General features: G+C 40.2%; 1 protein-coding gene across 2 annotated transcripts in view; it reads right to left on the minus strand.

Annotated features, from left to right (window-relative positions):
* PHEX (phosphate regulating endopeptidase X-linked) overlaps positions 1-27,838 on the minus strand; it is a 134,623-nt gene that overhangs the window by 46,811 nt on the left and 59,974 nt on the right. For both annotated transcript variants that reach the window (XM_080377574.1, XM_080377573.1), the window contains exons 12-14: positions 25,524-25,625; positions 6,590-6,667; positions 4,875-4,978 (exon numbers count right to left, since the gene is read on the minus strand). In XM_080377574.1, the coding sequence (XP_080233700.1) occupies positions 4,875-4,978; positions 6,590-6,667; positions 25,524-25,625 (284 nt within the window). The remainder of the gene's footprint in view (positions 1-4,874; positions 4,979-6,589; positions 6,668-25,523; positions 25,626-27,838) is intronic.

Genomic DNA, 27,838 nt, shown 5'->3' on the forward strand with positions numbered 1-27,838 from the left:
TCAGGAAGAACAAGAGCTCTCTAGTGACAAGCAGAGTATACTCCTGAATTTCATTCATATTTGACGTTTAGACACTCAGCAAGGAGCATTTTTACACTCCAGCATTTTTTTTGTACCATTCTGAGCCACTCTCAAAAAGATTTAGGAAGCATTTTTCCACAACACAGCAGAAATAACTGAGACTGCTTCCACTCAGACTAGCAGAACAACTTCACCTCTTATCTGTCATCCTCTTTCAGCGAGCTCCTTGAAATGACTGAACTTTCAGTGACAGACCTTAACTAATAATACACCAAATTACTATATGAAGGTCCGTAATAAATAGCTATTGCTGTTAAATTTTAAGGTGAAGCAAATTTAGAAAGAGCACTGTCATTCCTGTTTGAAGTCAGGTTGCCTGGGCAGCCTGGGCATTTGCTTTAAGTCCAGTTACAATTTCAGTGCATTTGATGTATTAACAGAAGGATATAAAAAAAGGACAGGCAAAACAAACTCTAAGCTTTTCTTAATTAGAAAGTAATTTTTTTAAAAAATAAGAATTGTTTACACTGTTCCCATTTGTTATTAGCATGTGAACAAGGGACAGCTTTGAACCATGACCTATAGCACTACCTATCAACTACTGCAGCAGTCAAAACCTAATGCAGCAGACCTGACACTTGTAAAGTTTGAGATTTCTCTTGTAGACATAAAATCTGAAATCTGCACTGAGGTAGCAAGTGGGACAGATACTCTCTTACATTTGTGTTTCTTTAAGCTACAATTTTTTTCCATGATACCTTCCTTTCTGAGTTAAAAGTATAGTGTGCTACATTGCCAGTCATGAAGAGGGGTAACTGGAAACACTTACAATACAGGGTAAAGCTTGTAATTTATTTAATTCTCTGTAACACACAAACTGGATTTGCAGCTTGTACTCTCATCTTTTTGAGTTACAAGAAATCACTCAGTTGAGCAGAATTTGGTGGCCAATATCCCAAGTAGAAATTTTTTTTAAAAAAATCATGTAAGTAAAGAAAATGAAATTGTGAATGTGTAACACACTTAAGCTGGTTAGAAGTGAAAGGCTGTACAAAGTTGCTAATGAAGTTGCAATACAGCAAATCTCAAGGAAGGACTACAAAGAAAAACTTCTAAAGGGAAGGCAACCTTCAAGATGACTTTCAAAAAAGTATTTCCTCTTCTCATTGTTAGTCTGTTTTATACATTTCCCCCCACTTAGAAACAGAAGATTAGCCTCCCAGGCCAGGCTGCCATCTGTCTCCCCTGGGGCTTGGCAAGAAACTGGGAAGATAAGGCAGGGCCCAGCCACCAGTGCCACATCACTGCTTCGGATAAGGTTCAAAGACCAGGAAAAGGCTCCAGAATGCTCCTTTCCAGCCTCTCCTTTCCAGTGCAGGTCCACACACAGGATTTCTGAACTCTCCAGCAGCATCGCTTCAACAGACAACAGCCTGCCTGGTGTCTTTCATGGCTGCTTTCCCCTTTTTGCAGGAGGAGCTTTTACGCTGTCCTTAATGGCATCCAGCCCAGCACCTCTCAGAGCTGCCCTCCCCTGCTGCAAACCAAGATCCAGGGCTTACAAACAATAGTGTGTGGTCAAGAAACTGGAATAGGTCCTGGAGGACACCCAAGAATCTTCTCATAGTACACTTCCTCTGTGTCCTCTTATAGGGATACTAGATGCTTCCATCTCCAGCACTGGAAGTTGAGTAAAAAGTAAGAAAGATTTGGCCAGGTCTAAAAATCTTAGAGATGTCCTGACTTCAAAAGAGAAAGATCAATAATAATGAAGCAGTATGCCCAAGAAGTCCTCTGATGCCTTGCTCTTTAGAAGTACGATACCAGTATTAAGAAGGATAGATCCAATTGCTGTTAAAAAGGTACGGACGTGAGTTTATATATGCATACAGATGTGCATGTATATTTCTATGTATGAATGTATATGGCGCCACAGATGAATAAACAAACACCACTAAAACCCTGATTCTCCTTTATCTCTCCCTTCCACACGGCCATCACCTCCCCACGCACTGCCTTTCACCTCCCTCTGCTCTAGTTGTGTCTCAGCTGGCTTATTATAACTGCCTCCACGCCTCGTCCCCTTCCTCCCACACTCCCCCCTTCCAGTCTTGCCTCCTCCATCCAGCCCTCTTGATCCAACCTGTGCTGTTTCATGCAACATTTTCCTCAGCTCCCATCACAAACTGCTTTTGTATGTCTCTTTCCTGATACCCAAGCACTTTTTCTCTTGCTTGATAGAGTCAGCTGTGAAGATGACAGCCATGTCCCCAGCCAGCTGTTAGATTGCAGCTGGCACCCAAAGCAGGTGTTGAGGACAGCAAGCTGCACCTCCTGCTGCTGTGGTGCCCATGGCAGGATCCTGGCCCTCAGGACTGGCAGAGCAGATGGCTCTGGTACCCCAGTGCCTTGTCACAGCTTCTTGGTACCAGGTGGGCCAGGTGTGTGTCCCCATCGATGCCCTGAGCAGTGCCCTGCCTGACTTCCTCCATGCTCCTTTTTCCTGTAAGGCAGGTAACTGCTAGAGAGTGAGGGAGCAGAACAGAGGACAAAGAATTTTTATAATTACTTCTGCTTTAGGGGACATTTCCCCCCTCTTTTTTGATTACAAAACTTAAATTTACAGAATAACTGATTTTCACTTTGATATCCACATTCCCCCTTGCTTTACCAAACTCTTTTGTGTTTTATCTCCCAACTCCTCTGTGGTGTTTCCCTGGTGCTTTGAGTGAACCATCATTTTGATTTTCCATTTAGTTGACTATGCTGATGAGTCCAGTTTAGAATAATAGTGCTGAGAAATCTGAACTGTCTGCTAAATGAATATAATGTTTTACCCTTTGGGGGTAATATTACTTTACTTTCTGGTAACTCATTTCCTTAAACACTTGTTTTCTTATTTATCCTTTTTAGTCCATATCTTGGAAGACCTTATAATATGAAATTCTAAATATAAATGCTATGCTAAAAGCTACTGAACTAGGCAAAAGAAGAAATGAAGCAGACCAAAATAAAACCCCAAGGGTAATTTTGTATTAGCACCAAGCTTCAGTGTAAATGAAAGATCTGTGGAGTTCTATGAAATATAAAAGCTTAAAAAAAAACAACAGAAAAACAAAGGAAGACTAAAGAGAAGTGAAAGCATCAGAAAGCAGTAGAGTGTGATAGTTAAAATGTGGCAAGTGCTGATATTTTTAAGGCCAGATTCAACACGCCTCAGACTGGTGGGTGGAAGTTATTGGTTTATTATAATAAATTAAAAAAAGCCTGGAGGTGGCAATGACTTTATGTGCCTTGGTATCCCTCAGCCAACACAGCAAAAGCAGACAGTGACACCACTTTCAGAGCCTTTTTCTATCACCAAGCAGGTGCAAAGGCAGAACAACCTCCCAGCAAGAATAATTACAACCGAGGGCTCAGGCAGGGGTTACCTCCAGCCCCGCTGAAGGCAGAGCATAGAGCTGTGCTGACAAAGGAAAGAGACCAAAAATCAAATCGGGATCCCCCAGGTCAGAATGTGCACCATGAAATAACAAGAAAAGCAAGACAAAGGTGATGAGGGGGCTGCTGTTAAGTAGTCATTGAAATAAGAGGGTAAAGAAGCATGAGTAAGTGTTCAATCTTGTAGTGGGCAATCAGCTAAAACCTTCATTTCTTAAGCATACTCATGTGATCATTCTCAGATTGCAGCCCGATGCGTACAGTCAGGGATTACGCACCACCCTGTTTCCTTACAGGGGCGATTCCCCATCGTGCCAAGGATCCAAGGGCTCTGCATTGGTGCTGCCTCAATGCTGTTCCTGAGGAGCAGGCTGCTGATCACTGTTGCTAGAGAGGCAAGTGTTATTTCACTGCTTTCATGGAAACTGTTGGTCTGTAGAGAATATACTGGTTGTGATCTAGCCCTGGCATCCAGGACTGCAGGAAAGCTCACAAAATCATCTCCTGGGATTAACCATTGCAATATCAGAGTAAGGTTTGACAAGAAGGTAAAATCTACAATTAAAATGAAGCTATAAACCACCCCTTGAAAATACGGGGCCAAATCACAACATTCTAACCAGGAATAGCCTGTGCCTGTCCTGCTAGCAACCTCTACCTGCCTCACACACAACACTGAGCTACCCCTGAAACAGGGCATGATTCAGTTTGAGTAGGAATTTCAGAAGCCCTAAGAAAATACCACCACAGGAACTAAGCAGCAGCATCGATTGCAAAGGCTGTGTGTAGAAGGAGTAATTTTTAAGTAGCATGATTAGACTAATTAAGTTCTGTTTAGGTTTTAATTTGCATTTTAAGGATTTGATTACCCACCAGTAAGAAAAAAGACTGATTCTCTCATGGATTTTATGACAGTATATGACATAATCTGCACTCTCATGTTTACAAATAAATAAAAACAACATATGTAAATTAAATTATGTTTTATTCTATATCTTTGCTATCAACAGCAGATAACTAACAATGCTGATTGCTATTACTAATAACATTATCTCTTACTAATGGCTCCATTCGTAGAAAATTTATTTCATAAATCCCTGCTGTTCCATTCCGGATTCTAACTGTGACCAAGACACATAATCCATTTTTAATTGAGATTCAATTACCCCTTTTCTCATTAAATTAAGTTTAAGCTGCAAGCATATGATTACTGTGCATCAGAAGAGGGATACCTAGAACTTAGCAAAAAAGTATCCACAGGAGTTTCTGAATAACTGGGGGTCTGCCCATAGGCTTTTTGTATCATATGTGGCTGTGTATATAATTATATTAAAACATTAATTATATAAATTAAATAATATAATTTAAAATATTCTTAGACGATTATGTAAATTTGCCTTTTCTCTACTCACTCTGTTTTTGGAACTTCTTTTCTAAGCCAGTAGAAATCAGACTGGGCTGCGTATTTGCGAGTTTGCAACACATTGCCAAAATAGTCACTTTCTGTAAACTTCAGCTGTATAGATAAAGCACAGGCATTTTTAAAGTATGTCCAAGGAAACAAAAGCTGACATAAAACAATCACAACTTTTATTTTAAACACGATAGCTACCTAATTTTTTAGCCATTACTAAAGCAAGTAAAATTGTCACACTTGATAGGAAGGATAAGTATTTTGTGAACTTAGTTAAAAAACAGTGGCTGAATGGATCTACAAAAGGGACTGAAACATCATAGAAGCTCTTCCCTGTGCTGAGAGGAGCTGAGGAAAATCAGAAGTAGCCAACTATGAATTGCAGACTGCACATTTCTATGGCTATTATTAAGACAGCCTCTTTTCCAGAAGGAAATAAGTTTACTTTTATTTTTAATAGTACATCTTAAAACCACTTTCAAAAATACAACAAAGTCCCCTTTTTCAGTTTTTAATAAAATCTACATTTTATTACAGATACTTCATAGTCTGTGCCCTCCAAGGGTTCTGCCACTGCTTTCTTACTGTTTCACACATTAAATATTTATAGGCATAGGGCTCCATCCTTCCATAAGCCTCCAAATCTAATAGCACACACATGCACACACACAACTAATCATGCAAGAAAAAGGGATGTTAAATCGTTTATAAATCCAGACTATATCCTAGTCATCAGTTTCAAGCACGCTTGGGACTTGTGAAGAAGTTGCACTTCAAATGTAAACTACAGTTTTGCAGCCACGATTAACAAGTGTTTTTCACCAGACATTACCACTTATCTGGGCAAATAATTCCATCCACTGAGCGATAAAGTTGGTCACATCCCCAATTTCATTACACTGCCTTCACAGTACCATCCCACCGTACTGTTTCCAAGAACAAGGACTGGGCTGGTAGAGTTGGTTCTTCAAAGTTTCCTCAATAAATTTTGCCTCTGATTAGTGTTTATTCATGTTCTCTGGCAAAGATGACCATCAGTCTTGTATTTTACCAGTTCAGGATTGAATTTGTGATTCTACTTTGCCTGTGACTATCAGTAACACAATTCATCACATGCATGCCACAATTACCCCTTTGAAAAATGGTAAAATAAATTATTCTTCATCATCTGCCTTCCTGTCTGGGGCTGAACTGGGTCAGGAAGGACTCCCCCACAGTATCTGTAGCCAGAACAGTAGGCCTATACATTGGTTGCGACCTCTAGGCATAATTATAAGCAACAATCATAAATAAAATTCATAGGCTGGAGAGATGAGGAGAGCCTATATAGGGCATCATAAATTGTGATATTCTGAGGAAAAATGCATTAGTATTTTTGAAGACCATTACTTTGAGGAGAAATGTGGGGGGATTGTTTCTTTTTTATAAATTAATGCAAAATTTATGGCAGTGTATGTTTAACCTTTAAGATGCTTAAGAGTAGGAAGGCATATTTTATTCCCAGCAGGCCTCATGGTCATCTCACTTAGACACACTGGCATTGACTGTTCAAACATGACAGCTAGCACACTTAATTCAACATTTAAAAATTATCAGGCAAGAATTCCAGACGCATGCCAAACAAAAGAGGAGCTTTGATTTTAGACAGCAGTGAAACAGAGCAAAGAAAATTTGCAATACATAAAAGAAGAAAGCTGCAAGTCTGACACTTACTGTTTTGATGTCTTCATTAAGATATGTGTCATTCATTATAAATTGAGGGTAACCAACTTTTGCCATAACTGCCTTTGCCTTTGAAAAAGAAAAAAAGAAAAAAAGTGTTGGTAGATATAACCATTTCTCAGAATATGGCACATTTTTTTCTCCCATTCTATTTCCACATTGCATTATTATGCCTCCCTGAAGGCATCTTAATTTTTACTTCAAACCAACTTGCCTACAAGATAAACTTGGTGCCATAAATAAGCTTCACATCACAAAGTGGAGGGTCCAGGTTCTGTTGTCAGATTATCACAGTAGGTCTGTTGCTGCCTGCAGAGCTTTTGCAGACTTACAGCAATGTGTTTGAGTGCAAAATCTTAACAGCTGATTTTCCTTACTGGTTTTTGTGTTAATCAGATGGTCAAATGCCCATCTCCACAATGTTTTCCAAAAGACAACAGGCAATAGACTGTTCTGCTATGGCGCAGTAGCAGGTACACATCCCTGTTAAAATGGATTTGATACACAGATATGGATGAATGTGGGTCCCAGCAAGTGCAGATTAACGTATTTCCACTGAAGGTCACTTTCATTTACACCTGAGGATGGGTGCACACTTTTCTGAAGGACAGTGTACTTTCCTAAAACCACAGGGCTAATCTTGGTTCTGTTTTCCACTTTCATCCCTCTGCTTTGCAGTCTTTTCACTTTCCCTAATGTCAGTAAAGGTGTTAAAATAAGACACTTCAATTTCATTAACCACTTTTTTTCTACTTTCAGTCATGACTTGGTCCCAGTGTTTACACACAATCTGTGTAAACACTCTGGTGTGAAGTGATAGTAGCTGTAGATGAGTTTTCCCACTTTGTAAATCATGGCATAAGCATATAAACAGCCTTAGTAATGTCCTCACAAAAACACAAGCAGGCCACCCAGCCATCCACGATCTCTGGGGAAACAACACATTTCCAGAACTGAAGAGCGGAAGGATACAAAAGGGTAAGGAGACATACCAAGAAGTCAAATATGACAAGTCCATAGAATAAATTAAAGCCATGGTGGACTAGGGTAGCACAAAGCTTCCACTTCCCACAATGTTTTCAGGATGCTAAATGTAAACTCTCCTTGGAATTCCCGCTACCCCTCAAAAAACGCTCTTCTAGAAACTTCTTCTTCAAACTCAGATGTCTAAACTCACATGAATATTGCAGATATGAAGTGCAATAAATGGATTGGCCTTTAAACCAACTGCAGCCATACCAACCCTTCATTCACCTCTCTGTGAGCAGAGCCTAGACTTCTCTGGGGTCCACCAACTTCTATTTCCTTCTTGCTGTAGGAGGTGAGTGTTCAAGGGGAGATTCCCCTTCCTCCATAATGAAATCCTTGCCCCCTTCTCCCCTTTCACAGCATCTCAATACAACTGGGCCTCCAATGACAGCAAGAATTAGAAATGTCTGTTTCACAATTGTAAGAAAGAAGCTGATGGAGGACTTCCTCCATTTAACCAAAACTGTTTTGTCTCCTCTTCTATTTTTCAAGAAGAAAGGCGTCTTTGTTTATTCAAACTCCTTAAGTGTCTCAATCTTATTTCCAACCCAAAGTCATAATCCTCCATTTGTGACATCACAATCAATCATGTTTGAGATAATTAAGATGTCACAAACAGAAGATTACAACTTCAGGTAGGAAATTAGCAGCAGGAGCAGATGATCTCTTAAGCAAGAAAGATCCCATTGTCATGCAAATATCCCCAGAGATAAAAAAGTAGTGGAAGACAAACGCTGAACAGAAAATACGAAATGTGCCAAATTAACTCTCAACAGAATGTTTTCTGTTTTCCAGAAGGTAGAGTAGCCTTTCTTTCTTAAATTTTTCTTTCTTAAAATTTGAATTTCTTTCTTAAAATTTGAAGCCTACCTAGAGCAGATATTTTAAATGCCTGGGGGTAGGGTAAAAAGCAAGATGGGGAGGGGAGAGCAATTCATATGCAAGTTTGTATATAATCAAGAGTGTCTAATTTTTTTCCTGGTGTTGGTGTCAGGTCCAGCTGACTGAACTTTGCAAAGAACTGGAAAATTTCCTTTTCCATTTCCAGTGTTTTAATCCTAGTTGAAACTCATCTTGAGAAAGCAAAGAACAAAACTCATCAGTTTTAGTTTCCATTAAGCCAGCTGCTTGAACAACTTTGGTGAATCTCGAATGTTCTGCATGTACTCCAGGGTACCCACCTGAATCACTTAAAGCAGTCTCTGAGTTGAATCTATACAGTGGAGCCCCTTAGCATTTTGATTAAACAGATATAATTTAAAAACTAATTTATACGATGAAGACTAAACCATTTAAAAACAATTTATACTGCAACTGGCAAAAAAAATCAACAGTGGTTTTTAACAAAAAAGTAAGGAATAATTGTGTCAGTACAATGTCATTTCACTAATGACTTAGCCAGTAGAGTGTTGATCAAAAGTTGTTGATCTTGTTTTGGCACATAGAAGAACATTTTTAGTTTTGAGCTATATTACATCCTTTTAAAATGCTCTATTTCTAGACTGTCTTCTAAATAAAAGCAAATAAATTCATGCCTTACTGGCTGTAAACACAGAGGACTATGGAACCAGCCTAGATCTGGCAGCGCATCTTTACTGAAAGAAGCAGTGATGGGCCCTGCCCTCCAACCCATGGTGCTAGTACTTAGTTGTGACCATAATATCTCCACTCCACCACAGGGACATTTTGGGGTTTTTGTGGAATATCTGCCACATCCATCTCAGTCTTGTCTTCCACAGCAGCCCACTAAACAGCAGCTTGGAACTGCCAGCTTTTGTCCCTTTTAGACCTCATTCCTTAACCAAACATCTCTAAAGGTAAGGATGATTCCTTCAGGTTCCTTAATGGCAGGTCTGACATAGGTTGACCTCAATATATATAATCACATAATATCATAAATAATCATATAATAAATATTTCACTTTTAAGATTATTATTTTAGTGACACTTAAATTCTTTACTCCTCTCAAGGTCCTGCTGCATTAGGAAAGGAAGAGACGGGAAAATGTTCTTCCAAACAGACTACCTCAGGTGAGCTTGACCTCAGGTCACACATACTCTTGCTTTGCAGCTTTCACAACTGATGTTGTGAGATTAAAATTTTCAAGCAGGAGGAAAAAATAGCTGGACTCTACTGAGGTTATGTTTTTTTTTTTTTTTTATAAAGGCTATATAAAACCCGAGTAAATAACAGAGTTTGTCTCAAAGAGACTTTTGAAAGTAAACTCAAAAGATAATGCTGTTCCTCGTACTTTGATGTTTTATCAATGGCTAAAGCTGTCTGTATCTTGTGATTATGTGTGTGTGTGTGTGTGTGTGTGTGTGTATGAGGAAAATGTTATTTTATTGAATTTGTTACTTATAAGTTCTTACCACGATATATGTGGTTTAGAAGTCTGAGCAAACAAGACAGATGATAGACTCTGTAATGACTAAACTCTAAGGCACTTTACTAGCACTGTAATTCTGATGCCTTCTTAAATATTCCACCAGACATGCAGGATAGCAAAAATTTAGAAAACTACATATGTTGTTACTACATTACCAAGTTAATTTTCTAGTTAGAAACTAGTTAGAAAACATAAGTACATGTTTAAACACCATTACAAAGCTTCTAGACCAACTAAATTCACAAATAACATCGTTCAGGAGCCTTTTTGAGAAGATCTAGAGCAAGAGCTGATGGAGGGCACACTGTTACAAGGTTGTCACGTGCAATCCATGTCTCGCTCCACAGGTTCTCCCAGAAAAGGAGTGTGTCTCAGATTGGTCCTAATGGTATCTGCAATGCAGCCAAAAATGTAGAGGTATGCCATGCTCTCCTGAGATCCTACTGAGGTAGTGACCCAGGGCCACCTTATCTTCACAGTGTAGAACATACTGGTGTGGGAGTAACAGAGGAATAAGCTTGCTTGATCTGAAGGACCAAGAGCATCTCTTTTTGAAGAGCTGCTCCCAGCACCCTGACTCCAGCCTGGGATGAGGTCCAGGCCCATACAGCCGCCCAGGCAAGCACTTAGGGCAGGAAGTGTGGGTGGCAGGCCAGAAGGCTGTGGCACACCATGGTGTTCCCTGATGCCAACACTGCAGGACATGGGGCTCCTGGTTGATGGGACTGTTTCCTACAGCCAAAGCAAAACCCGTGAGAGGACACAAGAAGCCCTCTGAAGTCCTTGGGAATCCCTCCATCTGGGATTCCTCCCAAGGGCTTTGCATAAGATCCAAGCCCATTCAGCTGAGCCCAGCACACAGCCTGATTTATTGGCACAATAAAAAAGTTAGAAAGAGCAGGTTTCTAAACTTGTGCGTTGGAAGTTTCTTGCTTCCTTGGCTATGTTTTCTGTTCACTTGAGTAACATTTAACATCTATTCAAAGACTCCTTATTCATACAGCACAAGAAAGTGGAAAACACTTCTATGACTGGCTTGCTTTTTGATAATGAAGTCAGTATTTTCCTCTTGACAAGATTAAAAGTATGTTTAAAAGACCAGCCTTCCAGGAGGCATGCACACACATGGTGGGAAGCAAATGAAATGTGACAAATGTACAGGAACCCAGCCATGTGGTAATTGCACACGAATCTGCCGCAAACGCACCGTGCACAACTTGCTATGGTCTAAAGGCTCACTTAATTCCTTTCTCTAATTTGCATATTAAATAACTACATGTACGGGAAGAAAAGATGGGATGGGGTATTTCCCCCAGCTATTGTTAAATACTGAGCCTACCTTAGACTGTTGAGTAAATTAAGAAACCTTGTCACCTCAGGCTTCCTTTCCTGCCACTGAAAGCAAGAGGGGGTGATGCAGAGAAGCAGCATGCTTTCAGGTAAGTCACGATAACTGTTTTCTATCCCAGCAGCCAGAGAGAGCAGGCTCCAAGGCAGAGGACCCAGAGTGGGACTACTCCCTCTGCCATTGATTATGCATGGAAGTTTCCCCACTGACTTCAACACAGTTGGGATTTTACCATCAGTATTTCTTTCTGGCACAACGAGAGCACTCTAATCAGTTTACTACAGAGACAAAATAATAAACGATCTTTCACTCTTGACTTAACAACTTGCCAACGTGAGAACACGCGCATGTGTTTCAATGCTACAAAGCATCCCAGTTTCCAGTCTAGTCAAATTCTCACTTGACAACCAAATTTGGGATGTGAGCCTTCTGAGAGTCTTTTTTGCCCATCAGAGTATGATTTGGATATTTTGTAGGCCTGCCAGCAACACCAAGTACTGACATGTTGTACCTACTGTAAAAAATCAAACCCAAAACATAGCTCACCCCTGACAAAGTTTTATGAGTCTGACATGGATCTTCAGTAGATCGACTTGACTCACAATAACTTTGTGAAGATAATTTTCAAGCTTCTAAAAATATAAAAAATTAATACAATTACAATTCACTGAAAAATTAGCATGAAATACATTCTGAAAGCTAAAATCATTCACAGCAGAGTAATGTTCCATTTAATTACAAGGATTAACTCAGCCTTTATGTACATGTCTGGTCTTTTCATTTTTCATTGAAAACAGACAATTCAAGAGCCATCTGGTAAAACTGCTGCATAGATATCACTGCGTCTATCTAGGTTTTACATATAGAAAAAGAAGGAAAACAGAGTGATGGATCTTGGTAAAACACTAAAAAGTTCCATCACGGGGCTAAAGCCCAGTCCTACAGATGTCAGTAGGAAGTGACCCACTGACTTGAGTAGGAGATGGACTGGGCCCACCTTAATAACATATATTATTTCCTATGCAAGGGCCACATGAAATATCAGGGATTTGCACACCATCAGCTGCAGCCAACAGTGAAGTGGTAACTCAAAAATGAGCACTTGGCCTGAAATGATAATCTCTAAGAGTACTTGATCTGCAGTGAACTGGCTGTAATTCATATTCCAGAATATAGCTATATTATCAAACTATTTATTTTTAAACTTTGGCTTTAACTTTTATATTTGCACATACCAACAATACAAACTATGTAGACTTTTCAAGATTTTCAGAGCTAGTATTTCATTTAATAACAATTCACAAACCACGACCTCACACAGCACCATAACTCTCCCCTCTCTATTTCAATAATTGTTTTGATTGTTTAAAATTAATTGATTATGGAGATGGAAAATACAGCTATCACTCCATTCTTGTAATAGCTTAAGGCCAGGGGTAAAGAAAAAAATAAATTAAAAAACCCCAAGTGACTTCTTATGTGAACAGTCATATCCATCACATACACATAAAATTGCTTTCAGTTAAATACACACTGTGGTTTCAAAAGTAGCTGAGTCCATTTAAGAACTTTGTGCTGACAAAGGAAAAAAATGTCCTAGTCCTCACTCTTCTCCCCTGCTCCTCCCATCTCTGTCCGTATTTCTGCTCATGCTGCCTGTGCTCAGTCTCCAAAGGCTGCCTCAGCTTCTTGCCACCATATTTCTGGGAGACCACTTAGCTCACTAACATAGCAGAAATCTATCCAAGTTTTTCCCCAGCTAATTTTCCACCAGATCAGTGAGCTGAATCACTCACTACATGGAGAGACCCAGAAAGTGCTGGAACTAGCACAAGACAAATGCTGGGAACACATCATGTGGGAAGGTGGAGAAGGAACAGTAAACAGGTTATTTGCTGTTACCTCTTTCTCTGAATAATCTTTTGAAACCAAAGCCTTACTTGAAGAAAACTTCCTGACAAGAAAATATTAGCTAGTACACTTAAAAACATCATACCCTACATTATCATCATAGGAAACAGAATGGAAAAGGGACACAAAATTTTCTAAGTAAACTGTTGGTTGGGATTGTATGTTCAGTCTTAATATCCACCATCTAGCAAGACAATATTATTATTACTAACCGTAATGTTAAAGCACCTAAAGGTTTAGTAGGACTGTTAGGCACGGAAGAGTCAGAAAAAGCAACAATGTGCATCAGTGTCACTCTTTCCTGTCCTAAATCCCTTTTGCTTCTTGGGTCTCTGGAAGACAAAGACTCAATCATTGGTTCAAGCATTGTGACAATAATTTCACAGGAATTAAATTTTCAGTTGAAACTAATCTCGCATTTAAAATAATTTTTTAGCAATATAACTGAATTAAATCACAGAAAATGTGAAACAGTTTTACATACATAAATATACAAATCCACTGTGATACTTTCACAAGTGTAACTCTTTAGTTCAATGCAGCAGTATAATTAATAGACTTACTCATATTTTCTCCTGCCAGCTTGGTTCCAAACTCGTTCTGCTGCCAGCTTTGCTTTAATTTTGCTAAGAAAAAGAGTTCCTTTGTCCATTTTATTTTAATTTCTTTTTTCCATTTGTAACCTCTGTATGACAATTACTATGATTCCATTATTTTATATATAGAATATTATGAATGACAGACATAAATGCTGTCTTTCATGAACGGAACCACAGCTCTGTAAATTAAATGTATTTCTTCATGACACACAGTAATTGCCTTCCTCTGTCATTATACAATACATAAATGCACTTATACAACAGACCAGCGCAAATGGCAAAAGGTATATTTAACACCTAACCATTACTGTCTAAAGTTCCTTGGTCAGTTTTAAGGGTCTCTAGGTTCCCAATGGAGCTGGGATCATGCTTGTGGACCAGAAGGAAGGATGGTGCATGGATATGCACACTGTCTCGGTCTGCATTATGTCCAGCTGTGGCATCGCATCTCCACACCAGCAGTAATAGGTCCACTCTAGCATGGGGATTTCTGCACTAGATTTACCTTTACACATCTGTAGATCACTTAGAGAATGACTACACCCCACGGGGTGTGCGCAGACAGCTAGGAGCTCCTCAAACTGCTCTTCAAACAAGCTAGAAGCAAGTGTTGTTCTGAAGACACAGACCATCATTAGTGTCATGCTGGTATATATATGTCCCATGGTATATGCTGCTAAGCTGCCTTTGACAGAGCTGTAATAGTTCATGCACCTGAATTAAGCCTGGACACATCTTTAGCACTACAGAAAACTATCTCCTCATGCTTTTATATTCAGGCAATGTTTTATGTTCTCTGATACAATTGTCTCTTAAAATAAAAAACAAAACAAAAAAAAAACACCCCACCCAACCAAGTATGCACCCAACTCAAAATTCTCTTTATCTGCCTTCTGAAATTACATCAGATATCTTTACCAAACAAATTTTGCACCAGAATCCTAAGGATTTGGAATGTCACAAAGAAAAAGCCACCTTTGAATGGGCTTTGGGATGTTAGTGAGCTGCAGAAATTATGATGTTGCATTTTTTGTAGAAACTCCTTCCTCAGCTCCTTCCTCACTGCTCCCCCCTAGAGCTCCTCGTCAGTTGACCTGTAGTCCCACTTTCAAGCCACCTCTTGCTAGAAGCACACCCACCTTGCTGTGAAATTTTTCCTGTTGTTTTTATTTTAGCTCTGGGAAAACATCAGGTTTAACAAGAAACACTGTGCTGATAAAAAGAAGAAGTCCCATGGCCCCAAAAAGCCCAGTGTGCTGAAGAGATCTCTGGTGCCGAACACTGAGAGAGGGGCAGCCCCACAGCCTAGGAAAGGGCAAGGAGACTCTCCCTGTCACAGCAGTATGAGTTACCACAGCATTTCTTTTGGCAGTTTTATGCAAAACACTGAATAACCTGTTCCAGAAAGGGACAACTTCTGACCTTAGCCTCTGCTTGCATCAGTTTATATTCATCTAACATTTTCAAGGTTATCTTTGCTTAAGCAAAGGTTGCAGAGCAACTTTTTTTTTTTTTTTTAATGAACAGAATGTGAAAAAATCTCTTTTCATTTCTAGCCACAAGTGAGCATCAGACCCAGTCTAGGTACAGCTGAGAGCAGGCATGGCAGAGACTCATTCTTACACCACTCTAGAACTGAAATAGGGACTGAGGACCTGAACACAAGCATTACTCGTCTCAGGACTTCAGGTTTTCTCTCCAGAGAGAAATTACAGAGCCCAACCAGCACTGTATCAGTAAGCAGGTCACCATCTTATATGCCTATGCTCTATAGTATATGGGGGAAAGAGATGCAGACATAGGCAGAAATGTAGGCTGCAGAATACAGAAGAAACATACGCAGAAAACACTCCACTTTCTACTCAAGACCAAATCCCTCTCTATTCCAAATCTTTACATATTTCTATTTTTAAAGAAATTATAGATGTGTATTTATTTCCACAGTGATGGAACTTACCACTCACCCAGAAAATTGAGCACAGGACGCCTCACAGCTACCTCATGAAGCTGAGCCTCATAAAGGCAGCTGAGGAAGCCTCTTAGGCACAGTGTCCTGGCTTCTGAAAGGTCACTAAAGGAACAAATTCCTGAGTCTGATGAGCTCCTTGTGGCAAAGCTCCTCTAAAAGTAAACTCCAGCCATACCAGTACCAGAAGCCATTTCACATTTCACCACTTTGATTCAGACCTCCATGACTAGTACAATCCCTGAGCAAGTGAAAGTGTTGCTAAGGCTCCTGCTCCTGGAGAGCTTGGTGCCTGGGGCTGAGGGCCCATGCCAGAGCCCCAGCCCATGGCCCTGACTTGCTGAGCTTCCTGCCTGCTCGCAGCAAGCAGGCAGCTTTCCTCTTGGTGGCTCAGGCAGACAGATACAAGACATGGAGATCACCACAGCCAGAAAATGCACATTCATTGAAAATAGAGAGGGAATGCCAAGTGGATACCTGAGCATGCCCTCGTAGACTCCTCCATACAGAGCATGGGTCTCCCACACCTCAATATCTGTTACTGTCGAGCTGGGGGACTACAATGTCTTTATAACTGTTCCTCTACAGAAGGCAGTTTTACTTGGTAAAACAACATAGATAAAGAAAGTTAAAGCTGAAACTGAACAAAGCTTCCAAGGCTGGCAGACGACTTCCTGCCCTTTGGAAGACCTAATCTGTTTTTTAGCATACCGATACTTTCATGTTGCAGTTCTGCCACAAAAGCTTCAGATTCACCCTGGTCCCTGAACATCTGCAGGTGTGTCCGTCCATCTGTCTCCCTCCTATTTCAAGCAGGAGATTTGTCACAAGTGTTTTGATGTCACGCCCCCATTCTGGCCTTACAGAGTTGTGCCGTAGTCTGAAAAATGACAGCTGTGAGATCAGGGTTAAATACAATTTCCTCTCCCTTCACCTGTTTTCCACTCTCTGTTTGCACGGTGCTGAGGTTATTAATGGAACTGACATCCCTGCACAACTGAGTGAGCAGTAGCAGCAGCCAGATAACAAGGGACAAGCTGACAGGAGCAATCTAACCCCAGAGATAAGAGATAAGCAAACATGCCATGGCTATTAGTTTCCACTCTGGCCAATGGTGAAGAACATCTCCTGTGGTTACTGAACAGGAAAGCCCCATCTTCCTGAGAAGGTTAAATTAAATTCAGGATATGAGAGATATGATTCTTTGAGTTCAAAATCTAAAGTTTGTGATGAGAAATAAACATTTGACTTTAAAAAAGGTAAGTGTTGTTAATCTGATGGAAACTGAAGACCTATTTTTACTCAGAGGAAAGTGTGGAACGCTACGCTAGTAGGAAAGTACCTTGCATTCTCTGTATCTTCCAGGTGAAAAATTTTACTCTAAACATTGGCATTTTCCAAACAGCTATCTCAGGGATGATGTGGGAGTGGTAGCCTCAATGTCCTGACTAAATTCCAAACTAGATAAGTAGAGCAAACTTTTCAATTCCCCTACATAATTTCTGAGCTGGGCAGCAGCTACTTCACTTCCTGCTTCCTATGGAGTTGTCCTCACATGTCCATGCACACGGTAGGATAAAGATGAGTTACACTATGAAGATAAGCTCCTGGTGATATATTTAATGTCCAAGGGAATTGCAGACCTGTAGGAAAAGAGTTAAAACGTGACTGCCTTTTCTGAACTCCAACCCATGTTTCAAATTTATCAGGAGACTTGCTCATTCTCCTTGCAATGCAACTGCTACAATACTGGAAGGACCTTCAGTTTTTTCATTCAGACAGAGACTACCCTAATTTCAGAAAGCTCACTTCCACAAAGGAAGAATGTGGCCAAGGTTCAATCGGCAGTAAGCAGAAGTATGCTCTCCCGTTTAGAAATGACAAGGTTGTTTCAAGAAGATCTGAATCAATCTTTCTAGTAAAACCAGTAAATTTGGAAGTCAGAAGCCACCACTATTGATTTCTGAACAGGAATGAAGTGCAGAAATGCAATTAGAGCCTTTGGAAATTTCTCCTTTTCCTAGTTCTTCTGAAGTGAGTCTGGCAGCTTCTGTTAGTGTTCTGAAGCAGCCTTACACTTTGTGAAGTTCTCTGAGATCCTTGAACCAAAGATATAAAGTCATCTTAAAAGAACTTGTAAAAGGGGTATTGGGATCTTTGCTTTTGAAACTCCATCCCGCTCTTTTACCAAACGTTATTCTGTCAGCCTTGTGCTGGCCTTCATTCCAGAAAAAGCCCACTTGAGATATGGGAGGCACTGAGACTCAGGTCTGGTTCCTCTGTCGTATTTTTGCATTATTTTATATAGGAGGGATCCACAGACCCCACAAGGCACAAAAGACATGTTTTCTTTTTGCAGAGCACCCAGTGACCGCTCTCAAGATTGTATGATTTGTCATCTTTGTGCAAAATTAGCATGGCATTAAGCAAGATCAATTTCAGCTCCTGAAGCTGTGATGTCTGGCCTTTTTGTCTGGGTATGCCTCAGATCTTCATGAAAAGTTATTTTTCAGAACCATATCTAGTGCATGCTCCAGCCAGTCTGTATGAACAAATGCAGGAGGCTCCATACTCCCTGGATATAGCTGTGCCAGGGTTATACAGAAGCAAGAGTGGGCACAAGAAAAGAACAGGAGATTATGATTCTCTGGTTTCCCCACCACAAGAACACAGCGGGAAAAGCTAACATTTTCCAGACGAGCAAAAGGAGATGCTTTTCCACACAGAGTGCAGTGAGGCAGTGGAGCTTATTGCCTTGGGGAGCTGCAGATGATAAAAATTGTCTTGGGTTCAAAAAGTCATTAGGCAAACTCACAGCAGAAAAATATGAATAAATACAAAGACACGACTTCTGATTCAGGAAGCAACTGAGCTGCAAATGTCAGAGTCCAGGAGAGGATAGTGGGAATGTATCCCTTTATGCTTGCCCTGTCCTTATGTTCATCTCTAAACATCTGCTACTCTTTGGCCCCTGTCCGAACCAGACATTGGACCTCTGGTGTGAGCAGTACGGCTGTCATGTTCATAGTGAAATCGCCCAAATGTGAAGAGAGAGAGACCATGGAGAACTGGGAAAGATGGTGGGGGCTCAGTTAATTGGCTGGAGGGCTGGATACGGCCAATAAGTTCCAGCTGAGAAGCAAATGGCTTCAGTGGGATAACCCATGAACACCTACCTCATTTAAAGTTTCTATACTTTGTTAAATTAGGGTTTGTACAGATGGCTTTTGATTTCCTAAGGGCTATTGGCCTAAATTACACTGTGTTATCTAGGGAGGTTTGCTGTAGCTCTCTGAAGCAGCCGAACAAACCCTGTAGGCTAAACAAAGGTACCTAACACTGTCTGAGACACCCATAGCTAGGCTATGCGTACACATATAGCTATGAGACACCCAGTGTCCTTGTATTTCCCTGTGGTCCTCTTGCCTCAGTCTTCAGACTCAGAGAGATGTGAAGAAAACAAATGTTGCCTATACAGCTTCCTTAGAGAGAAGTAAAGTAAAGCCAAGCAGCAGGCAAGTTCAGTAGGCAAAAAATGATTGCACAGTGACCTTGGGATTTGTGCTTCATGACCTAAAGAGGTTAATAATGTTAGAGAAAAATCTTATTAGAGGAAAAACAAGCTTTTTTTGGCTTATCATCCATGCTTTAAAAATAGTATTGCAAAGCAAAAAAACCCAACTTCCTACAATGCAGGCTATTTTATAGGAGCCTTGCAAACTTTCAGAAAACAGGCTTTTGTGTAAAGGTCTGTTTTTCAAGCCTCCAGTTAAACCCAAGCAGAAAAGGCATTTCAGGAAGGAAAAACAGTCACTAATAAAATAATGGCTCCTGCCTAGAAAAGGGAATAATTTTACATCTCAGTGATAATCTTCCACTGAATTATCCTTTGAAAAGCAGAAGCAATATATTATCATTTTAAAGATGAGAGCCCTGATCACACAAGACATGTCAATGGAGTTTCACTTGCAGGTTCTCCCTTTTTGCTGTTGCCCACCATTACAAGACAGAGCCGTCAATACCATTTGGCTGATATCCTGGGCTGAAATCTGCACCTTCATTCTAAGGGAAACAAAAGGCTCTCCTCTCTCCCCTCCCTCTTCATCTTCCACCCTTCTCAGAGGCTGCAAGGTGGCCCAGAGCTCACCAGGTGCCTGGGCCGCCAACGAGGGATCTTTCTGCACGGCTTCTGTAACTCGCAGACTTGTGTAACTTCTGTAACTTGAAGACTGTTGCCAGACACACCCTTGGAGCTGTACTCATTTGGATAATTTCTCTGTTTTTCAAATGAAGGCAAAATTTAATGACCCTTAGAGAGAGGCTAAAAGGGCAAGAGAAGGAACCTTTTTCTCTCTTTTTTTTTTTTTTTTTTTTTTTTTTTTATTAAATCAGAGTTTTCTATTGAAAATTCGGGAGGTTAACAGGCATAGGTTAAGCACGTTTCAGATGACAGTCAAATACAGAGCAATAAAGCAAGGCTTGCACACAGCAGAGGAGGGACAGGGCAGCAAACAGCGTTACAGCACAGAGCTGAACGCTTCTCTCCTACTCGGAGCTCCTTTGGAAGCAGCATGAGCTCCATCCAGAGAGCTAGGTGAGAACTGCACGTGAGGACAGACCGAGTCACCTTACTCTGATAAAAACTTTCTTTGTAAGATTGGCTTCAGATGGTCTGATTTAAATCCGTGTTTCGATCACAGAAAGAGAGGAATGGAGGGAGGATAGAAGGAAATTATTAGATGTTATCTCGTTTATATTGCTTTGTTACACAGGGAAAGTCAAACCCTAACTCCAAAGTATACAAAGGCTAAACGCATGATTCTCAGAACTCAAGGCTGCAAGACAATTGTTCCCTGTCACATGGACCAGTCGATTTGATCCTTTCAATATGGTTTGGGCTCATCAAATTAGTAGTGTTCACTCTGATTAACTTAAAACAACAGAACAGACACAAAGAGAGTCACAGACGGATAAATATTTCAGTGATTAGATGGAGCTGACAGGCTGCCTAAAGCAAAATTCAAGCATCGATTCTACCAGAGGGCCTTTTGTAAGTCCTTCGAGGTCGATGGTCCCTTTGATTGCAAAGCATCAGGCTGACAGCAAGGTATACAAGTCTGGCCTCAGCCAAGTACAAAAGAAAGGTGGGCATCAGTCAGAAAGCAGGCAGCAGAAAACATGCAAAATAGTGAGTATCCAAATCACAGAGAGGATTTACAACTAATTCTCTTTAAAGCCTGCCAGATCATTTGCATTACAGTGTTGTTATCTAAAGATACAGACACCATAAAGAACAGAAAAGTAGTCTAAGATGAGGTGTTTTCCTAGGAAGGCTCTCCATGCTTACAGTCCACACATGCAGATCATGCATCAACTGTTTTTTCCTTTCAGAAAATGAGTAAAAATTTTGTTAATGACACAAATATGTCTGAAGTTAAAAGCTAATGGCAAACTAAATGGATCACATGGAGCAGGCCCAGCAAACAAAACCCCAGTTTCTACAGTTGCTTTCTTTCCAGAGCATTCAAAGAATTCAAGAATACGAGATTAAAAATACAGAGGAAAAGAAAGATGTGTGAATCACAGTTATTTCCATGCCGTATACAGTCTGCCATAGAACTTCAGGCAGGACCTTTATTCTGCTTTGCTGTAAGGGACAATGTGACAGCTACTGATGAAAACATAAAAGACCAAGACATTATTTACCTAACTTCCTTTCTTTACTTAATAGGCAATAATAATAGGATATAACAATATAGAATATTTCAGCTGTAAGGGACCTACAACAATCACCTAGTTCAACTTCATGACCGCTTCAGGGCTGACCAAAAGTTAAAGCACTGTCCAAAATGCCTCATAAACACTGACAGGCACGGGGCATCGACCTCTTCTCTAGGAAGCCTGTTCCAGAGTTTGACCACGCTATCTGAAAAGAAATGTTTCCTAGTGTCAAGTCTGAACCTCCACTCATGCAACTTTGAACCATTCCCACAAATTCTGTCACTGGATAGCAGGCAGAAGAGGTCAGTGCTTCCCTCTCCATTTCTCCTCCTCAGGAAGCTGTAGAGAGCAATGAGGTCACCCCTCAGCCTCCTTTTCTCCAAACTAGCCAAGACCGAAGTCCTTAGCTGCTTTTCATAAAACATGTCTTCCAGCCCTCTGACCAGCTTTGTTGACCTCCTCTGGACGCATTCAAGGACCTCAGCATCCTTCTTAAATGGTCCCAGAAGTGCGCACAGTACTCAAGGTGAGGCCGCGCCAAGGCTGAATACAGCGGGACAGTCACCTGTGTTGACGGGCTGGTTGTGCTGTTTGATGCCCCTCAGGATGCGGTTTGCCCTCCTGTCTGCCAGGACACACTGCTCACTCCTGCCGAGCCTGCTGCCGACCAGCATCCCCAGATCCCTTCTGCAGGACTGCTCTCCAGCTGCTCCTCTCCCAGTTTATATCTATGCCCAGCGCTACTCTGTCCCAGCTGCAGAATCTGGCATTTTGACTTGTTAAATTTCATCCCATTAATCATCGCCCAGTGCTCCAAGCTATCTAGATCCCTCTGCAAGGCATCTTGTCCCCTAAGATTTTCAAAAGCACCTCCCAGTGTGGTATCATCAACCAACTTGCTAATAGTGCATTCAACTCCTGCATCCACATCTTTGGCAGAAATACTGAACAGAACTGGCCAAGGACTGAGCCCTGAGGAACACCACTGCTGACTAACTGCCAGCCAGATGTAGCCCCATTCACTACAACCCTTTAAGCCCTACTGTTCAGCCAGTTTTTCACCCAGCACACTCTGCACCTGCTCTTCTCACAGTTGGACAACTTGTCCAGAAGGATGCTGTGAGTGACAGTATCAAAAGCCTTAGTAAAATCCAGAAAAGCTACACCCACCATCTTCCCTCAGTCCGCTAAGCAGGTGACCTTATTGTAGAAGGATATCAGATTAATAATGAAGAAGGTGCCATATTTTGTTCCTGGAAGTAGAAACAAGCAGAAGATGCTCACACAGGCCTCAAATTTAATTACAGAGTATCCTACCCTAACAAAAAAAAATTCACTGAGATGTTAGTAATCACCAAGAACTAGAACAGTTGTTTTATGTTATTTGGCTCAGTCCAGAAATAACTGGTTAAAATACTACAGGTTGCCTATACATTAGATCAAAGCAGAGAGTCCTTTCTGGCCTTTGCCTTGAAGAAGGTTACCTTGTACATCCCACTGTGCTCTGTCATAACACTAGTCTCTATTTTGATAGTGGTCCAAAATGAAAAGTAAACCTGAGACAGACCCAGGACAATACAATTTGCTCTTCAAGAACAAACCAAGATCCTTCCTAAATTGTGAACTCCATGGCACTTGCACTGTCCTCACAGATGCAGGTGACATTTACTGACAAAGAAATGTCAATTTTACAGAGCTATAGAATAAAGTAATAAATACTGGTGTTTAAAAAACAAAACAAAACACAAACAATCCCCACTCCAAAATTCCTGTTGTCTGTGCTGCTTTATTAAAGTGTAAGTATTAAAAAGGTGACAGCATTATGTGCTGGGCTCAGGAGATCTAATTGAAACAGAGTAACAGATTTTGAAGGTTCTGTTGTATTATAAAACCTAGATTTCCCCAGTGAATTATCTGACCATACATGTAATGAATCTTTTTTTTTGAATTAAAAACACGTCCATCCAAATATCCCAGGACAAATCCAATATCTATCATTAGCAACAAATAGTAGTTAATAAACATACACAAAATCCATGTCTGGAAATCTACCAAAATACCCCTCTAGACTCTTTCCTTTTAAGCCAAGTAGCTGTTCTGTGCATCTAAACTGAAACTTACAGTTATAAGTCCTACCTCATAATTGTTGCTGCAATTTCTAAGTCAGTACGTAACACTTGTGTCTTACAAGCTTGACCTTGTTCCTATGTCAGTAAACTATAAAATTTTTGTTCAAGTCAGTGAGAATGGATTAAACCATCTGCTATTCATAGTACTTGTAGTATGTACTTGTAGTATGGCTTGTAGTATTATTTTTATCGTACTGCTTGAATATCATGCACTGTTTGGCCCAGACTTACCCCACTAACTCCAGAAACCTAAATGAGATGCCTGAATTGGGAGCAAAGTGCCATAAGCTGCCTAAATGTGTCAACAATGGGAAACGGGCATCTCTGTCTACAAAGGACCTAACCTACCTTCTGAACAAAACCGTCCCTAAATTGTGAAAGGGAGAACTTTTTAGGGAGTTTATTAGTTTGTGGCAATAGTTCTATTGTTTCTCTGCTGAAAGGCAGGTAGGAATTTTGAACAGAATGGTGATGCAGATTGTTTGCTAGAAAAATCAGCATCAGACTTACATATGCCTGTAAAGGTATATAAAAATATCTCTATTAAGGAAATAATTAGAAAATCTTCCTGTGCTTATTTTGCACCAAATTTGTCAAATGTCTAAATTACAGAACATTCTATTTCTAAGAGTATTTCTAGTAAAAAACCAAGCGTAACAGCCAGTAAGAAGTAGTAACTGCAGTCCATTTACCTTCAGGTTAGCAGCAAATAAATGCCATCTTACTATTGTTATCTTGCTATAGCATTTATTGGTGTGTTTATGCAGCTATTTCATTTGCACATCTGTGAAGAGAATTGCTGTATAAAATGTAAATGGGCTGTATATGGCATTTAAAACTTTCCAATGATAAAATGTCTCAACAGCCTTTTCATCAGAATTATAAAAAAACTTTGAAGTCCATGTTTGTTTTTAAATCAAAATGCTATTTTTATTCAAGCACAGTGAGCTGGAACAGTTCAGCTGTACTTGCATGTCATTTATTCAAAGAGAGTATTCACTAATTCACTGATACCCACTGCCTCAACAAATAAAGAGACAGTCCTACACATTTCATTTCATTTCATACGCTCTTCCTTGTTTATACTTCTTCCAACTGCTGCTCTAGGGGCAGAGCTCTGCCTTTGGAAAAGCTCCCTTTCCATTTATCGCATGCTGCAAACGTGAAAAAAGAGTGAAAAGGGAGCTTTGACTACCTCCTCCTGCCATCGCCTTTACACCCTGCATTTTACTGCCACTCCATCGAAAAGTAATCAGGACCAGTAATGTCATCCTTGATCATAACACTTCATAACTGGCATTACTCTACTGGGAGATGGGTGTTCAGCTGGGATGGCCATTGCACTCTTGGAAGATAGCTTTCAAGGTAGGCATGACAGAAGGTACAAGACCTGGAGTACTCTCATAACCCCTTCTAGGCTGAATCCTCCATCTTCACACCAAACACCTTCAGCTGTCCCAGTTGTTTTAGATACCATTTTCTGTTTGTAGGCTGTTGTGCCCCTGACATCCCAATCAAGATGATGACCTTGTCAAGAAAAGCCACTGCACAGGAAAATCTGAAATAAACTCACAGTCTACGTCAACCAGAGCCAGATGGGGAAAGCTGGAGACAAGGGAGGAAGAACAAGGTAGCAAAAACAACATTAGTGGAGAAGCAGGAGCTCAGACAGCTCAAACTTCTAGCAAAACAAATGTGGCTCATGCCCCTTCACAAACAAAACAATAGGTAAATAACTGGAACTGCAAGTACAGTCCATGACATTCTATTCTCATTCAAGTCAAATCTTCAATGTAACAGGATTTTACCCATTCAACATTTATATCTGTTACCTTCTCATAAGCTTTTCTTTTTGTTTCAGAGTCCATCCAGTCATTTTCCTTTTCCAACATGTCAATAAAAGCCCAGCGAACTCCTTCAGTCAACTCTTCCATCTGCAAAACATTTAGCAAACCCTGCCCCAGTGAAATATGTCATGGGAGAATCATTATAAGAAAAGGTTTGGTGCACATAGAGGCAATGGATTTGGTTAGACCTTAAATGATTCCATCTCAGACAGTGTCTGCTATTCTTTCTGGAAGGCCAATTTCTTCTTTCTCCAGTCCTCAAACACTTCAGAAAATAAGTTTCTTTCCATTTTCTTTTCTTCAGGTGAACCACACAACCTGTTCATTGCTGATTCTTCCATGTCACAATTGTGGATACTTCGGTTCTAGATCACTACCCATGCAGAAGAAGGAGCCAGCTCTGAGGCATTTGCACAGATAAAACCTTTTCTGCAGAGAGAGGAGCATCTGTAGCCTTGTTTGGTTTATGTCAAACTGAGACACGCCTTATTAACACTGCCAAAGGACTGAATTTGGGCTGGCAGGATCATGATCCAAATATAAAGCAGCATCCAAATATTTAGCCTGCATTAATCTGTATTTGTGAAGTACTCATACGCTATTTACTCCAAGGATAGAGGCCACGGCTCACAACACTGAGCAGCCTTAACTGCTCCTGTGGTCTTGACCCACGAGTGACAGCTTGCATCTGTGCAAAGCTAGGAAAACTCACAACCATTTTAGCTTGGCTGCTTCTTCAGACATCTATACAAAGCCACAAGCATACCACAAACAAGTAAAAAAAATGTGTGTGTGTGTATATATATATATATATATATATATATATGAGTGGTTAGTGAGTATGCACACTAAGAAAACCCTAAAATGACACAAATCAAGAAATCTAATGGCTTAGAAATGCATTATATTAGTCTAAAGAGTAGAAATGTCCTCATGCCTATGCATCTGTCTGGCAGCACAGCCCAGAAAAGTGTATGTTATCTGTTGCTTCTGTTTATTCCAGTAGATGAACCTCATGACTGATAGCCACTGAGAATATTGTGAGAGTATTCAGTAGAGACAATTCAGGGGATCCAGCTGTTGGTTGAATCCTTTAGCACAGACCAAACCAGAGCTGAGATAGCAAAAGACGTGACAGATAATCATTACATTAGGCTTTGTGTTATCAATTACGTTACATTTAAAAATAATGAAAATGTCAAGTTTTGGAGTTTTATATAATTTTATTCTATAGATCTAGTAGCTCTGAAATGTCATAAAAAACAGGGACGAAACCCTGGCAAGTAACATTACCTTCAGCTAAATTGTAATTTATGTATCAGATGTATATTTTAATCTGGAACTGTTCTTTATTTGTGGTAGAGCCAGGCAAAACATAGCAAAGCTCCTTTGATTATTCATTTTTTCCTCCCCTTTTCAAAAAACACTTTTTTATTTTTAGAGACAATATGGAATAACTAGAACAGGTCTAGCATTAAATATGACTCAACAGGCAAACATTCACAGTAAACTGCATCCCAGGGAATAGGGTAACTTAAAGATATTGATGACAGAGCACTGACTCAATTAACTTAGTGCACTAATGAGGTGAACTCCCTGTATTTGGAGGTTACAAGTTCAAACTCAAGCTCTGCAGCTGGGCCCTGGTGTATACTTAGGCTTTATGCACCAGCTGTAGCTGCAGGGGGCAGGGGGAGAAACCTATTCCTGCAACCAAAGTTATTACTGAAACTGCTCAGGCATAGCTGTAAGAAACACTGCAGGCGCTCTGGGTTAGAAACAGTGCTATATTTAGACAAAAATAATGTCTTTCTTGATAAAAGGAGAGAAGTATCTAAGGTATGAAACATCAATCACCAAACAGAGGAAAAAGAATCCATATTATCCATAACTCAGGATTTGCTTATCTTAGACAGATATATGTCATGAGCCAGGGGGGGAATCTGTACAATTAAGAATGCTTTTCTCAAGTGCTTTCTTACTGCTCAAGAAAGAGAAATAGAACTGAAAGCCAGTGAAATTAAAATAATAACACTGCAAATGGTTAACCTGAAAAGCACACTTCCAAATGGATTGCAACAAATTTCACCTGTATCTAATTTTATCTCTATGGACAGTTCATTATAAGTCTGAATCTTGTGATCTACTCTATAAATTTTATATGCATTTCTTATTATGGATACTACTGTGAATTCAGACTTGATAATTTTTCAAAGACTTGGCCTGAGAGGAATGTACATTCCAAGAAATATTTTAATTAGGTCACCTTTCAAGAGAAACCCATTCTCTACTCTATCAGC

The sequence above is a fragment of the Falco punctatus genome, assembly GCF_963210335.1.
Source record: "Falco punctatus genome assembly, chromosome: 2".
NCBI classification, from domain to species: Eukaryota; Metazoa; Chordata; class Aves; order Falconiformes; family Falconidae; genus Falco; species Falco punctatus.